The sequence below is a fragment of the Hordeum vulgare genome, chromosome 7H, assembly GCF_904849725.1.
Source record: "Hordeum vulgare subsp. vulgare chromosome 7H, MorexV3_pseudomolecules_assembly, whole genome shotgun sequence".
Taxonomy (NCBI): domain Eukaryota; kingdom Viridiplantae; phylum Streptophyta; class Magnoliopsida; order Poales; family Poaceae; genus Hordeum; species Hordeum vulgare.
Window position 1 is genome coordinate 613932996 of NC_058524.1, and position 17210 is coordinate 613950205.

At 44.2% G+C, this 17210-nt stretch overlaps 1 protein-coding gene across 1 annotated transcript; it reads left to right on the forward strand.

The window, feature by feature from the left end:
* Positions 1–475: 475 nt before the first annotated feature.
* On the forward strand, positions 476–7092 carry LOC123412156 (putative disease resistance protein RGA3). Its single transcript, XM_045105101.1, has 5 exons — positions 476–873; positions 977–1441; positions 3496–6097; positions 6289–6380; positions 6578–7092. Exons 2-3 carry the CDS (start codon positions 1052–1054, stop codon positions 6076–6078), a joined length of 2973 nt encoding a protein of 990 aa, XP_044961036.1. The 5' UTR covers positions 476–873; positions 977–1051; the 3' UTR covers positions 6079–6097; positions 6289–6380; positions 6578–7092.
* The last annotated feature ends 10118 nt before the right edge of the window (positions 7093–17210 follow it).

The following is a 17210-nucleotide window of genomic DNA, read 5'->3' on the forward strand; positions in this document are numbered from 1 at the left end:
CGCGTAGTGGCTAGCATTATTTCTCACACCAATGATAAGAAGAAGATGATGAAATTTCTTACTGCCTTCAAGGTCAACTGTGCTGCCATCCATGTGTAGTTCTACAATCCTAGTAGTATATACTAGTACTATTATGCAAGTTGGTTATAAGATAAAGCAAAGCCAATCTACTTGTTTACGCGTTTTATCTGTGATGAAAACTTCAAATTTGGTTCCGGAAGAGCTGGCCTGAATCGCCCGTTCTGAAATTTGGCCGAGGCTTATTCAACTTAACACTTCGCCGAGATGATTCTGCGCATTGCCGATTGGCACTACGCAAACATGCTGGTTCCAGTAGTGTTCGCTTGAGGTTTAGCCTTGGAGATGCGCCCTTCTTTCTCAGACCAATGATGAGGCGATGAAAGTGAAACTGGTCATGCATGCTAAACAAAATGATGAAACTGGACCTGTGCTGTGAGAAACTGAGAACCTGTCTGGAAACTTCCTACTGCCTTCAAAGTCAAATGTGCCGTGCAGTGCTGTCACTATTATGCGCGCTGTCACACTAGGTACAGTGGCCACGCAAGAGACGTCCATTCTGAAGTTGGACCAAGACTTATTAGCCCACCGTTGCTGTACTGAAAGCATCCCTCAACCACACACACCCGTCCTCTCACTTGCCCCAGCATTCATTTTGCACTTTGCTAGTAGCTTCCACCGCACATCATCGCTACTGCTCTTCTGCAATTTTCCGTTCTGCTTTCTTCATCTTCGTTCGGAGGTGGACACCAGGTCCAGCCTCTCGGCGACGCCGGATCAGTTCTTTGTGCGGGAGGCGGAGAAGAATCACCAGGTCCGGGCTCGCCCTCAGCGAGAACGCGCTCCCATGTTCAGGTCAGTTTAGCCTTCTTATATAAAGCTAATCAGTGGGAAACAAAGTATTGGTTGAATCATCTCTCTCAGCTGCTACTTATCTGTGTGTCTTGGTTGTGACCAGGTTACTGGGTGCACTACCAGGATTTATTTACGTATAGATATTGCAGCCTAGCTAGCCTTCACCCCAAAGCTTGCAATGGCGGCTGCAGTTACCATTGGTGCTGCTGTGGGATGGGGCGTATCCGCAGTAGGCTGGCTCGCCTCGCCCATTATTTCAAGGGTCCTCAACAAAGGTTTCGCCCTCCTTGACTTTGATGCAACGGAGAAGCTAAAGATACTCGACATACAAATTTTACAGCTGCAGCGTGTGATGGAGGTAGTCGACGAGAGTACTTACAGGGTTCGCTTGGAGCCACTGTTAGACAAGCTTAAATCTGCTCTCTACGAAGCCGAAGACATCTTGGATGCTCTCGAGTATCAGCGTCTCAAGAAGCAGATCCATGATGGCAAGTCTCAAGATGGCAGTAAGGTGGATTCGCTGAAGAAGAATGTTCGGTCTGTCATGTCCAACCCCCAAAATCATAAGGTATTTCCGTGCACTCATACTTGTTGAACGGGTTTTACCGCATTCATCAAGATCTCGTTGGTCTCGTTATAATTCGTCCGGTGGCCAGGAAGAGATCATGGGGCCCTTCCGCCGTATCTCATGCATCTCCTTAGAGCATCTCCAACAAACGCACAAAAATTCCGCGCTCTAAAATAGTTTTAGCGAGTCATTCTAGCAACTTTAGCGCGTCGGGAGCAACATTGCTTTAGCAATTGCCCAAAAACGCGCGCCCAAAAAAACGTGTAGTGTAAACTATGAAGCACGCGCAATCTGGCGTCGAAAATATGCTGCGGGCGATAGCGTTTTTCAGCGATTGCCCAAAAGTTTTTAGCGCGCGCACTCTTTTACAGCGTCTGTTGAAGCTGTCTGGCGTCCAAAAAACGAATCTTTTAACGCGTGGAGCAGTTTTTGAACGCCTGTTGGAGATGCTCTTAGTGGCCGAATCCTGGGTCACCCGGGAGCCAATTGATGATTTCTCCCAGTGAGGCCTGCTCCTTGGCAAATACTCCCAATATTCTAGAATATAAGGTGCATTGATTTTTGTGCAAGTCAAACTAGTGTATGTTTGGCCAAGATCATAGAATAAAATATCAACATTTACAATACACAATAAATTAAATATGAAATGTTTTCATGATAGATCTAATGATATAAATCTTGTATTGTAGATATTAATATATTTTTTCTAAAATCTTGATCAAACATGCACATGTTTGTCTTTCGAAAAACAAATGCACCTTATATTTTAGAATGGAGGGAGTGTATACAAATATTTTTCTAAATATAATAATGAAATACTATTCAAAAACTATATTTTTTTTTGATAAATACATGATCATTTTACAAACTGCTTAATGTTTAGAAATTTTTCAAATTTTAAAAAAGAGCTTTTGAACCATTTTTAAAAATTACACAAACATTTATAAAATATATAATTAATTTCTAAAATACAAGAACAATTTTAAATATGCAAGAAAAGCTTGTTAACTTCAAGAACGTTTTAAAATTATAGAAAACTTTATAAATACAAAAAAACTTTTTACATGAACATTTAGAAAACAAATATGTGAACACCTTTTTAAGTACATGTTTCAAAAAAAATACATGAACGCATTTTTTAATTATATGGACTTTTATAAAAATATGTGCATGTAAAAATAATATGTGAACTTTCAAAGAAATGTGTGAACAATTTTAAAATTAAATTAACATTATTTGAAATTCATTAAAAACGTTAAACAGAGTAAAATACACCGGCAGTCCTAAAAGTATTCGAGGTGTGCCAGGCCCTAAAAGTTTGAAAACACACATATCTGTTCTATATATGTGTAAGTCTGACCAAACTGCGTGGCCCGTTGACTGACGCCACATTGGCAATATTTTGTCAAGACCTCCTGGTAGGCATCTCCTTCTCCCTTGTGGCCCCTCTTCTTGGTTCCTTTTCACTTGTGGCCACTCTTCTTTTAATCTTGTTAAATTACATAAAAAAATTAAAACATATAAACAACTTTGAACTAAATGATTATTTAAAAAATGGCAGTACCTTTTAAAGTCCATGATTTTTATCAAAATACTAAATATTAAAAAAATCTTCTAAACTTATAAAATATTTCATTATAGTTATTATCAAACATATAATAATTTATATATTTTGTTAAAATTTTCAAAAAAAGAAAACCAACAGTATCTTTTTAAGGGATCTCACTGTTGCGGCCCATTAGCACCAGAATATTTTTATAAAATATAATTTATAGTTTTGTCAAAATTCAAAAAGAGAAACAAGATTTCCTTTTTCTTTTAATAATGGATCTAACTATTGCGGCCACTTAACACCAGATGTGAGGGGCCAGCTTGCTACCAGCGCGTTATAGTGTACCCAGGGAACACAACTGGCTTTCTTTTGTTTTCACCCGCCTCCATACCAGATATTAACAGGGCACAGAGAGAGAATAACTTGCAAACTTATGTGTTTATTTATTTTCAAATGGAGGAGTTCTTGATAGCCTCGACTCGCTTGTTATTTGGTTTTGCAGAAAAGTGGTATGTCAAAAGTGGAGTTGAAGGAGAGCCTAGAGAAGATAGAAAGTGCTATAAGCGATGCATGTAAAGTTTTGGAACAACTGAAGTTGCTAGGTGTAAGTAATGATAATGGGAGTCGAGCTATTGCTACCAATTCACGCAGTGCAGTCACTACTGCAGGTCCTCCGACGCGAGTAATTGGTCGGGATCAGGATCGTGACAAGATCATAGCAATGCTTAATGAGAACAAAGACCAATTCCAAACAAATATCGTCAATGGTAGTGGCGGAGCCTCACCGGGACCATTTTGGGCCCTGGTCCGGGCTTTTCAGAAAATTCTCAGAGCATATGTCCTGTATTGGTGTAGTGGACTTATTGCTTGGTTTTATAGATCTGAACCAACTGAGCTAGGCTTTGCTACGGCCGATGCTCCATCACTTAGTGGAACTTGCTACTCTGTAATTGGCATTCATGGTATTGCCGGGTCTGGGAAATCAACACTTGCACAATATGTTTATGAACATGAGAAAAAGTACAAGCAAGAGAAAATGGAAGGCCATTTTGATATTGTCATGTGGATTCATGTTTCTCAGAAATTTGATTTGGATTCCATTTTCAGAGAGATGTTTGAGGGGGCTACAGGGAAAGCATGCGATAACTTCAGTAGTCGTAACGTCCTAAAGGAAAAACTGGAGGATGAACTGCGTGGAAAACAGATTTTGTTGGTGCTGGATGATGTCTGGTATAACATTAAGAATTCGGGAGATCGTGAAGAGCTACAAATTTTGATTTCTCCACTTAATGTTGGAAAGGCGGGAAGCAAAATCTTGGTGACTAGTCGAACTGAAGCTGCATTAGTAACTCTAGGTGCTGTAAAAGAGCGATGCATTCCAATATCTGACTTGGATGAGAAAGTGTTCCTTGAAATGTTCATGCATTATGCACTTCGAGATACAAGGGTAAGTGAACATGATCGCAGAATACTTGAAATGATCGGAGAGGACATTGCCAAAAAGCTGAAGGGATCACCTCTAGCAGCCAGAACAGTGGGTTCACGGCTCCGTGAGACACAAACTATTGAGTTTTGGAGGAGTCAGAAAGATCGGGACCTTTTGAATGACACAATGGGAGCTCTGTGGTGGAGCTACCAATATCTTGATGAGCAAGTCAGGCGATGCTTCGCTTACTGCAGTATTTTCCCTAGACGACATCGTCTGAAACGTGATGAGTTAGTTAAGTTGTGGGTAGCAGAAGGGTTTATAAAGACTGGTAAGGCTGAAGAGGAAATGGAAGATGTTGCTAAGAATTATTTTGATGAATTGCTGTCGGCCTCATTTCTGCAATTAGGAGGGAAAGACAAGTTATTTGAACGTGAGGTGGATTACTTTACTATTCATGATCTGTTATGTGATTTAGCAGAGGAGGTTGCTGGAAGAGATTGCTTCAGGATCGAGAAAGGCTGCACAGGAGAAGTTCCTAAAGATGTTCGGTATCTCTTTGTTGCGACTTATGATAGAGAATTGCTTACTAAGAAGATATCTGGACTGCAGAACTTACGCACTCTCATAATCGATGCTTACATAGAGGTTAAATCAAACGAGTACCAAGTCTTTGCGAGTATGTTCACTACGTTCATGGGGCTGCGGAAATTGCGTGTACTGAATTTATGTCTCATTGGAACTGGTCTCCGCAAGTTCTCATTCCCGGATTCTATTGGTCAGTTGAAGCATCTGCGTTATTTTCTTTTTTGGGTGACTGCACTTACCAGGCTAACTGTACCGGCTGCTTTTACGAAGCTGTACCACATGCAGGTGGTAGATTTTGGCGGTTGTCGTGATTTGGCGTTTTCTAGTAGTGAAGATATGATGAATCTCGTCAACTTGCGCTGTGTAATCAGTGAGGCACGTCTGGATTTTCCAGACGTGGGCAGGCTGACATGGCTCCAAATGTTACCGTTCTTCACAATAAGGAAGAAAAAGGGGTATGAGCCACATCAGCTGAAACACCTAAACAAGCTTCAAGGCACGCTGTACATCTGCGGTCTTGAGAATGTTGAGAGCAAGGAGGAGGCTCTTGAAGTCAATCTTGCAGCCAAGGAAAAACTCACAGAACTTGTACTTCAATGGAAAAGGGGGAGCTGCAGCCCAGAAGTTCAAGCAGAGGTAGTTGAGGGTCTTTGCCCATCGAAGTATCTTGAACGACTAGAAATCAGGAATTACCTTGCTTCGGGGTTACCGAATTGGATTGTGGGTATGCATAGCGGCTCCCCAAAGAACCTCCAAGAACTTATCTTCAGGAACTGTGGCCAGCTGGGACCTGCTGGTGACCTTGGAGCTTTCGTTTATCTTCTTTCGCTATGTCTTGTTGAATGCAGCTGGGATGCATTACCAGGTAATATGGATCATCTCACGTCGCTCAAGAAACTGGAGATCACAGTTTGCATGAATATACGGTCGCTTCCAACGCTGCCTATGTCTCTTGAGGAGTTTACACTCATGTACTGCAACCGTGAGTTCATGCGATCTTGTACGACGGCTGCTGATCCAAATTGGCAAAAGATTGAGCACATTCCAAAGAAAACAATTATAAGTTCTTGAGAAAGGCCCATACAGGAAGGTACGTGGTTAAATTCATTTGGCATCTTGTTTTTTCCATTTTGTCTTCAGTAAATGTTACTGCTACTATTTGCCGTCAAGATTGTAGCTGCCAACTGTCAGACGTGTGAGATGGAGTCCAAACCCTTAGACTTACTGGGTAGCGATTTCCATGTTCATCATGTCTCTTTGTCGATTCTTGCGTGTTTGCAGGTGAAGTGCTCAAGTGAAACTATGGATAATGCAAAGTGCCATCTCTGCATGCAGTGATGACTGATGAACACTGAATGTAGTTGTTTACTATGGTATGTAAGTAATAATCTAGTTCTTTGACATTGGAACTAACTCTGTTGTAGACTTTGAATACATTGCTAAGTCGTGGGTTAGTAACAAAAAGCATCAGGCGATTAACCTTGTTCATGTAGCAACCTTAATTATGTGCCGTTTGGAAACATAGAAATGAACTCTGCTTTAATAGATGTTCATGGCTTGGTATGTGCAGGTGGTTCTGAGAAGAAAAGTGCGTGCTGGAGATGACAAGTTCGTTGTGGATGCTTGCCAGGAGCCCACCTCCACTGATGTGGACGGATCCAGGCTGATGGGGTATCGGCTGAAGCTTTTGTCACCGTCAGGCCTGCCGGCCTCCGAGAATGCCGCTGAATAGGAAGCCGCCATTACTGGGTTAGCGAAGCATGTGGAGGAGTCCTCTCGCAGTCTGATTGAAGATGACATCTGGTTCAAGATTGCGTGCCTGGATCCTGTGCTTCGCTTGTTAGCCTACATTGTTCCTATTTCTAATAATGTACCGCATGTTTTCTACATTGTTAAACTTTGGGCAATGCTTGTTTTCTCGGTGTAGTTTCTTCTACTTTTAGCTGTCTGCTGGGGTTGGCATGCTCCCGCAAAGGTTCATGTAAAGAACTGTGTTTGGTTTCATTTCAATGAAATGGAGCCCGGGCTCGTGCTCTTTTCCTCTGAGAAAAAATTATGATTGTAACATGATCTACCTTTTAATTACAAAAAATGATTGTAACACTGTCGGATGCATGATAAACCCCAAACTGTATGATTCCTACTGCTTTTGTAATACTTAGGGCCAGTTAGGCCCCGTTCGGTGTCACTCCGCTCCACGGCTCCGCTTCGGGAGCGGACGGAGCGGTAGTTCAATTTTCTGGAGCGAGCAAACAGCTGCTCTGCAGATCCTAGGAGCGGTGGATTATTGAACAGGTCTTTAGTTTGGGATTTCTGTTTTTGGACAGCGTGCTGCTCGACGAAGAGCTGGATTTCTTGGCCTGCCCAAACCTGCAGACTGTAAAGATGAGCCGCTTCTCCTTACCAATCATATTATTGTCACCATATGTGCGATATCTGAGCATCAGACTGCGCTTTCGTTTGTGCTACGAAGAGAAACTTGCTCTCATTTCTGTTCAAGCCTCGTCTACTTGTATGACCAGGAACGGCGTCATACATATATGCCGCCGCTCATGCCCAAGCCCAATCAAGCTGATAATGTGCATGTGGTATTCGCACTGCTTCTGGCATAGCTACCATTCATTTTCGATAAAATGCGAAGGCTTTAGTGGTTGCAATCAGCGTGTAGTGTACTTATCCTCAACGACATCACAACTATAGTAGCTAAGGAAAAAATGTGACATGGAAGCTTGCATCTGCAATCTGCAAACGGTTGTTGATCGACTGAAACTGATTTTTTTTTCACTGTCACATTCAGTTTTTAGGCCACGTTGATCTTACAGTAACCGAAGCTAGACATAGCATGCAAACAAGAATAACATAAACATGACCACAGCCAAGAGAAATCCTGTTGATTGAATGCGGAACATGAAATTATCTGATTCCTATTTATTGTTTGTAATAGTACTATGATGAAAACTGAACGGCGGCGTCTGGGTCAGGGATCGGAGCTCGCCTATCCCCAGCGGCACCCAGCCGGACCTGCCCCCTGTGGCGGCGGCGGCATCTCTTCACCACAGTGCCAGATCTGAGAAGACATGCCATTTCCCGGTCGCCGATGGGGGGGGGGGGGGGCTCGGCAAGATCGGATCCCAGGTTAAGATTGCAGGCGGTGCCCGCGACCAGGCGGTGGAGTATTCTTCTCCCCTGTCGTCCTCCATCTTCCACTGCCACACCGCGTCCCTCGTCGGGGGCGCTAGGAGTAGTGGTGGTCCGGGGGATCAGCAGGACGGCGGCGGAGCCATGGGGTTCTTCGCACAAGTACTGGAGGATGAGGTGGCCTTCGATCAGGTCTCTGTGCTGGTCTCCACTGACCCTGTTGCGGAGGGCGAGGGGTCCTCTGCTCAAGTATGTGGTGGGGAGATCAGTTCCTCCAGTCCCGACGACGGGAAGACCTTCGTGGAGCTCCGGCAGCCGTCGCGCGACACCAAGGTATGTACTGAATTTTTACAAAACTGTTCTGCAGGTGTTCATCATATCTGGGAGGTGAGTTTCTCGATCTCTAAGGATGCATCTAAGGTAGATCAGTGTGGTTCGCTAGTTGTTCATCATTCTTCTGGGTGGGCAACGATTAGAGATGCGGAGGAGATATTCTTGCAGGTTCTTACCTTATTCCTAATGATTTGAGGATTGGGTTAGAATTTGAGATGGATGGCATTATAGTTTTGCTCATTAAACCTGATACCTTCGAGAGTGATTGTGGGGACAAGTTTGCTTCGGTTCCTCCTCGGGTCGGTGGAAAATTCTGGGTTCTTGCAGATCATAATTCCGATTCAGACATCGACGAAGAGACTCCTCCCTGTTCTTCGGTACCATCTCCGGTTTCTCTAGCATCGCCTGCTGGGATGACGGTGGAGTGCAAGGTTCAGCGAGATTTTCATATACCGATGAAGAAGATGGATGCTCCAAGGCTGAAACCTTGGATCGGGCCACTTCCTAAGGTAAATAGGAGTCCTATTTTCCTATCTGATTTTCTTGTTTCGGGTAGCTGGCCCGTGGGAAGGAACCGACGACAGCGTAAACTGCGGACTTCCAGCCAGTCTGCGCCGCCTATGCCGCTGTTGGTGCAGTCCACGAGAGCTGTGCGGGACTCTTTCCTTGCGGCGGCTATTGTAGCGGACGGGATGGGTTCTGATTCTGTGCCGAAAGTGGAACTGCAGGCTGGGTATTTGGCCCAGCCGGGTTCTAGGCGGCCCAATGATGACCAAGAAGATTGCCAGGAGGACTCCAACGGTGCTGATTTGCTTGCTGCCGATAAGGGCGATGTCCAGTTGGAATCGATCTCGGCTGTTCGGCAGGAGGGCCACCAGGCGGATAGCAAGTTGGGCTCGGACTCGGCTGTTCGGGAGGACTTCAACGGTGCTGATTTGCCTGCTGCCAATGAGGGCGATGTCCAGTTGGAATCGAACTCGGCTGTTCGGCAGGAGGGCCACCAGGCGGATAGCAAGTTCGGCTTGGACTCGGCTGATCGGGCCTTTATAAAGACTGCTAGGGTGGGTTTCCCTAGACAGCAAAGCACAAGGGCGCCGCGAGTTCCTTCTTTTCGGCCGCCCGTCATGACTGGCAAAGATGCCCCAGTACCACCGCTACAGCGTGCGCCGTCGGCCTCGCAGCAGGTCTCAGGTAGTCGAGGACCGTTACCTCGGCTGCCTCCTCATCCGGCTCCATCGGTGGCTAAGTCAGGGGCGGGAGGTGTGCAGACCGCTGCTAGATCGGCCGAGCCAGGAGGGTACGCTGGGGGCGATGTTAATCGCATGCAACCCCGCGGACGTTGGGGAGACGATGGGGTAAATGCGTACGGCGCTGGTCATCATCGTGGTTCGTCATCGCAAGGGGGAGGTCGAGGATATGCTTGGCAGTCTAATGCTGGTTCTGGACAGGGTTTTTCAGGTCCCTCTGGTAATTTCGTTCCAGGGCCAGCAGGTCCCAAGAGAGGTGGGTATAGAGGACGGTGGGGAGGCCGTGGTGGTGGTAGGAGAATACAGCCTAATGTGGTTCCTGTTGCTGTTGACAAGGAGGCAGCGCAAAAGCCCGATGATATTCCATTAACTGCGGCCATTGGAGGTGTAGCATCTACTGTGGCTGTAGACAAAGAGGTTGTGCCTCCACGGATAGAAGGAGCAGATCGCCCAACAAAGTGGGCGCGTAAGAAGGAAAAGATGACGTGCTATCGTTGTGGTGAGAATGGGCACTTTGTGTCTGAGTGCTCGGCGGTGCTTTGTGAGCTCTGTCTTAAGCCCGCGCATGGATCATCCTCATGCCCTCTGCTGAAGGGTCCGATGCCCGTTATGACTATCTATGGGGTCTGTTCTGAGGAGTTGATGTTCTTTGAGTCCCCTGCTATTTCCACTTTGCCACATACGCCAGATGTAGCTCTTATAGGCAAGATAACCGTTGCCAGTGGTAAGATGACTGTTGACCAGGTGGTGCAACAGCTACGAGATCTGGTGTCAGCTACTTTTCGGTGGGAGCCGATTGCGATTTCGGATTCTGTGTTTAAGGTGGTGTTTCCTTCTAAAGAAGATCTGGCCCGTTTACTCAAATTTGGCATGTGCAGAGTTCCAAGCACGAGTTGCATCCTGGAGTTTGATGTATGGGCGGATGATGAGCCTCAAGGGGTGCCTCTGGACCAGGTCTGGGTTCGCTTTTATGGTGCTCCGTCTAAGGCAGTCAACGATTTTTCTGTGGCTTGGAGTTTTGGCTCTCTAATTGGTAAAACAGAGCAAGTGGATATGGTGTTCACTCGTGCTAATGGGGTGGTTCGGTTGTTAGTGAGTGTTCTTGATAGTGCATTGATTCCGGAGGAAGTACTTTGGATTTTCGAGGGTAAGAGATTTACCCTTCGACTTGAGATCGAGATACCGTCGGCAGCTGTTCACACGGCGGTGGACCCTGACACTGACATGCCGGACATGGACGGGGATTCGGGTGCTGGTAATGCGGATAAGGGACAGTTTCCCTCTCAGTCTCATACTGCTTCTGGGTCGGCAACACTGGATTCGAAGGAGGGGGAGACTGGGCCGGCAGCAGGGGGGTGTGACTCCTGGGGCTCAGTTACGCTTTGGTTCCTTCCTGCCAGACGCCTTGCCGGTCAGTCTCGTCGATTCACAGATGAAGAGGTCCTTTGGGAAGCAAGTTGCTAGTGCATCGGTGCAACCTTCTTCACCAGCTGTGGGTCTACAGCCGATTACTCTGGATCGTTACCTGCTTCAGGTCAGACAGGAGGATGATAGGACAGCGTTGTCTGTGTCGAGTATGGGGTCAGCGCAGGAGGTTTCTGGATTTTCTAGTACGTCCAGTCAGGCAGGGACTATGGTTGCCGATTCTCCGGTGGCTTCGCTGCTGGAGACGCCTCATAATTATATCTTTGAGGATGCGGTCATACAGTTTGGGGGTATTCCAGATCCTGTGACGTCGAACCGGAGGGTTAGCGACCGGATTCAGAGCCAGCCCGATGTGGATGATTTGCAGATGGGTCGATGGCTAGGATTGCAAAATTGAAGGATGTTGAATCGTCAACAGGTATGTCGGTTAATTTGGAGCATTCTATTTTGCAGTTTTCATCTCCCGAAATTATTAAAAAAGCTTCGGCCATTGGGGTTTCTCTTGGTAATTCGAATGCAGAAGTTGCGAAATCTATTAATGAATTATTAGACCTAGAGGTCGATAGGACTGTGGATATTGTTAGGAACTTAGCCGCGGTTAAACCAATGACAGATGCAGAAATTTCCAACCTTGGGGGGTTGAATTCTTTATGTCAGAATTTATACACCATAGATGAGCTTAAGGAAGGTCAGGATTCGGTTCTTGATAATACTTTAGGTGACGAGTGTGCTGGTCATAATGACCCCGATGATCCTGGTTATATGGACCAGGGTCAAGGGCAGAAAATTAAACGGACCTGGAACAGAAAAGTTTATCCGGTCTCTGCTATTCGTAGGAGTGCCCGCTTTAAGACTGCTAAGAAATTCTACGATGAAAGATGAGAGGGATTTTTTGGAATAACAGAGGTCTACGCGACTTGGCTAAAACTAGATTCCTCGCTGAAGCCACGACGGAGCATAAGCTCGACTTTATTGCCGTCCTAGAGACAGGGAGAGATAAGTTCTCCTCTCAGTTTCTGAGTTCTCTTTCAGCAGGGATTGATTTTGATTGGCATTGTCTACCTCCAAGAGGAAGATCTGGAGGGATCTTACTTGGAGTTAGATGTGATACACTCCAGGTTAGGGAAGTAGTGTTCGGAGATTTTGCGGTTAAATTCAAAATTACATCCAAATTGGATGGTTTTAGGTGGGCTCTAGTGGCGGTGTATGGGGCTGCTCAGCCTGAACTTAAATCTGAATTCTTGGCCGACTTAGTTCGCATCTGTGATGAACAACTGCCTTTACTGATTGGTGGTGATTTTAATATTATCCGTTGGGCGTATGAAAAGAATAATAACAACTTTGATGGTAGATGGCCATTCTTGTTCAATACTATTATTGAGAGCCTAGAACTGCGGGAGATAGAACTCACAGGTAGGAATTTCACCTGGGCAAATTCCCTTCCAAATCAAACTTTTGAGAAGTTAGATAGAGTTCTTACCAGTGTGGACTGGGAACAGAAGTTTCCTTTGGTTACGGTTCGTGCACTCCAAAGGGCGATCTCCGATCATACCCCCTTGTTGTTGGATACTGGGGATGCATTATATCTGGGTAATCGAGATAGTTTCTCTTTCGAATCCAGCTGGTTCTTAAGGGAGGGATTTCTGGACCTGGTACACAGGGAATGGAATAGGTCTTCGGGCGGTTCAACGAGTATACAACATTGGCAAAATAAAATTAGACACCTGAGACAGTACCTTCGTGGTTGGGCCAAGCATGTCTCGGGGACATATAAAAGATGAGCGGGATAGGCTCATAAACTTTATCGATGAGCTGGATAGAAAGGCTGAGAACTGTGTTTTGGACGGAAATGAACGTCAACTCAGATTTGAGGCTGAACAGAGGCTCCGCTCTCTTCTCAGAGAGGAGGAGATGAAGTGGGCGAATAGAGCTAAAGTTAAAGCTATTATTCTTGGAGATAATAACACGAAGTTCTTCCATTTAATAGCTAATGGCAAGCACAGAAAGAAAAGGATAGTGCAGCTTGAACACGATGAAGGTACCATAGTTGGTCATGAGAACCTAAAACTATATATTTCTAACTATTATAAACAGCTGTTTGGTGCTCATCAAGATAGTTTTGTGACTATGGACGAGTACCAGGTAGCAGATATTCCCCAAGTTGGGGAGGCTGATAATGAGTCTTTATCTGCTCCCTTCTCGGAGAAAGAGGTGTTAGATGTGATAGGAGGTTTGAAATGTGGTAAGGCACCTGGTCCAGATGGGTTTTCGGCAGAATTTTACAAAAATTGCTGGCACATCATTAAGAAGGACCTTATGGCTATGTTTGATGATTTGTATGCTGGTAATCTCCAACTCTTCCATCTGAATTTTGGTACTATTACATTGATACCAAAGAAGGAAGGAGCGTCTCGCATTGAGCAGTTTCGCCCGATTTGCTTGCTTAATGTTAGTTTCAAAATTTTCACAAAGGTTGGAACGGATAGACAAACGAAGATGGCGCATTCCGTCGTGCAATCTTCGCAAACCGCATTTATGCCTGGGCGTAATATCCTTGAAGGGGTAGTGGTTCTCCATGAGACTCTGCACGAAATGCACTCAAAGAAACTAGATGGAGTTATCTTTAAAGTGGATTTTGAAAAGACATATGACAAAGTCAAATGGTCTTTCTTGCAACAAACATTGCGGATGAAGGGGTTCGATGAGGTTTGGAGAAAGCACATAGATTCCTTTACAACAAGAGGGAGTGTTGGGATCAAGGTCAATGATGATATTGGTCACTTCTTCCAGACACTAAAGGGACTAAGACAAGGTGATCCTATGTCTCCTATTCTCTTTAATATTGTTGCGGATATGTTGGCTTTGTTGATCAAGAGAGCTAATGAAAAAGACCTTGTATCTGGATTAGTACCTCATCTGGTAGATGGGGGCGTCTCTATTCTACAATATGCTGATGATACGATTCTCTTTATGGAGCACGATTTACTCAAAGCCAAAAACCTAAAACTCATCTTGTGCCTTTTTGAGCAGTTATCTGGGTTGAAGATTAACTTTAATAAAAGTGAGTTGTTTTGTTTTGGTGAAGCCAAAGAGCAACAACACATATATAATCAGCTGTTTGGATGTGTGGCAGGGGAATTTCCTTTTACGTACTTAGGAATACCCATTCACCATCGTAAACTATCTAATGCGGAGTGGAAATGTATTGAGGAACGGTTTGAAAAGAAACTTACTACTTGGAAAGGCAAGCTTCTTTCTTACGGAGGCAGATTAGTCTTGGTTAATTCAGTATTAACAAGTATGCCTATGTTCCTCCTATCTTTTTTTAAAGTACCTGTTGGGGTACGGAAAAGATTGGATTTCTACCGCTCTCGCTTTTTCTGGCAGAGTGATGAGGTTAAGACTAAATATAGGTTGGCAAAATGGGATATTATTTGCCGTCCTAAAGACCAAGGAGGATTAGGTATTGAAAATTTGGAAACTAAAAATAGATGTCTGCTCAGCAAGTGGTTGTTTAGATTGTTAATAGAAACCGATGGAATGTGAGTGCAAATTCTTACAAACAAGTACCTGCACTCCAAACCTTTATCGCAGGTGGAAGCGAGACCTTTTGACTCGCCATTCTGGAAGGGTCTAATGCGGGTAAAAAGCGCATTCTACCACAGATCGAGGTTCATCATTGGAAATGGGAAATTGACTAGATTCTGGGAAGACACCTGGTTAGGAGAAGCGCCTCTGGCTGTTCAATACCCGCGGTTGTACCATATTGCCCAATGTCGACAAGTGACAGTTGCGGTAGTATTGCGGGAGATTCCCCTTAATATTCACTTCCGCAGATCTTTAGTTGGGGATAGATGGGTTTCCTGGTTGCATCTAGTTAGAAGGTTAATGGAGGTTAATCTTTCTGATAGGTGTGATCGTCTCTCCTGGAGATTAACACCAAATGGGCTGTTCACGGTTAAATCCATGTATTCTGATCTCATTGATTCAGTACCAATTCCAAAATCAATACATATTTGAAAGGGTAGGATTCCTCTTAGAATTAAAGTTTTCTTGTGGTTTGTTCACAAGGGAGTTATTTTAACTAAGGATAATTTGGCCAAACGAAATTGGAAAGGAAGTTCCAGATGTTCTTTCTGTCCAAGCCTAGAAAGTATTCAGCATCTCTTTCTCGACTGTCCTTTGGCTAAACTTGTTTGGCGATCAATTCATATTGCTTTTAACATCGCTCCTCCTGTTAACTTGAACTCGTTATTTGGAACGTGGTTACAGGGAATTGATGTTCAATTGGCTAAATCTATTCGTGTCGGAGCATGTGCTCTTCTTTGGGCTTTATGGAATAGCAGAAATGATTTGGTTTTTAACAGAGCTCGTGATATCCAATTCTTGCAGGTTATCTACCGAATTACCGCACTGATCCGCACATGATCGTTACTAACTCCTGTGGCAGCCAGGGAGCTTATGGTTACTGGGTGTGCCCGCTGGGAGATGGTAGCACAGGGTATCTTCAACCGGTTTGGATGGCAGCATATTAATAGGATAGGTGTTTAGTCATCTTGATCTTTTAGCCACTCCAGGCTGTGGCGCGATGTTCGCCATGTATCTTTTTTGTTTTTTTTTATATATACTCTGTACTTTCTGAATACTTAGTTTGTTTAATATATGGTTGTATGCATCCCTCGATGCAGAGGTCGGGGCAAGGCCTCCTTTTCGAAAAAATGATGAAAACTGAATTTGTTCACCCGCAAAAAAGAAAAGAAAAGAAAACTGAATTTGTTTGGTTCCTGTCATTTGAAACATTGTCGAATGATGGACGCCAAGCTATTTGAATGCTATATGATCGAGCACATCCCTGTGAAGAAGTGGGAATTCTTGTGGTATGTGCTTTCCCTGGGTGTTTATTTGAACTCCTATAGTTTGTTGATATTGTTCCTTGTAATTTGGGACTGAAAACAATACTCATGTCAAGCAAGCAGAGCAGCAGACACCATACAGTAAACCTATTTGCAGTGATGTTGGCAGTATTAACCTAGATATGTCGGGCACATTATCTGTTAATATTGCCTCCGCCAAAAGAATTAAGTTTACTTTCAGGGTTACTGTTTGCAAAATCAGGCATCAGAGATTCAGAGGATCCGGAGGACCAGTTCAGATGCACCCGCCAATCCCTACAGTATTCCAGTTAGCTGATTGTATTCGACAATTCCCACACCTTTGTTTTCTGAAGCATGCATCTATCGTCGGGTATTTTCACTTGGTCAAAGTTCCTCGTTCCCATGACAAAATCACTGTTTTTTACCTTGTGAAAAAAAATTAGTACGACTTAACACCATTTCAAAAGTTTTTTATCATGCATAACTTTTGAAACGGGGTAAAATCGTGCTAAGCTTCTTCCACAAGGTTAAAACAGTTATTTTGGTTGGTTATTTTGTCATGTCTAGTTAAGAAAAAATAAGTTGGGACTTAAGATATACAGCAGTAGCAAGATTTACCCACGGCTCTTGATTGACTTAAAACTGTCAATTTCTTTGTAAGATTCACTTATTAAGCAGGGAGCAGCCAGATCCACCTCCCACTAACCTCACTGCAAATAGGTTTATCCACGCCCACAAGCAAGTGACATGAAATAAAGACATGACCACTGCCAAATGGAATTCTGGAGATTGTCAGCAAGCTGATCACATCCGCAAGGGATCCACGCTATCGAAACCGCTGTCGCTTTGAACTCGGAGAGCTGATCTGGTGACTGCTCCACATAACCTGGATAAACAAGAACAAAGTACAACTCAGACATCACCGAAGATTTTGGGGCCAACTAGTGAATACTAAATCAATAGTTTAACGAGCTTAAAGGAACAAAGTTTTAGGTACTTAGGTAACATCACAGAATAGCATAATATTGATCTCGACTGAATTTGAAATCTGTGACGGCAGACAGACACTCACTTCAGTGTGGGCATCATTGTAAGTTGAGACACAATTACGTTCTCACGCTTTCTTAGTTTTCCCGCGAGCCCAAGAAATTAAACACTATTAAATAAAACAAGAATTAGTGAATTA

Coding starts and splice junctions, on each gene's coding strand:
- LOC123412156 (XM_045105101.1), top strand. CDS start 1,052: ATGGCGGCTGCAGTTACCATTGGTGCTGCTGTGGGATGGGGCGTATCC. Junction 1,442..3,495: donor CCAACCCCCAAAATCATAAG/GTATTTCCGTGC, acceptor TTGGTTTTGCAG/AAAAGTGGTATGTCAAAAGT.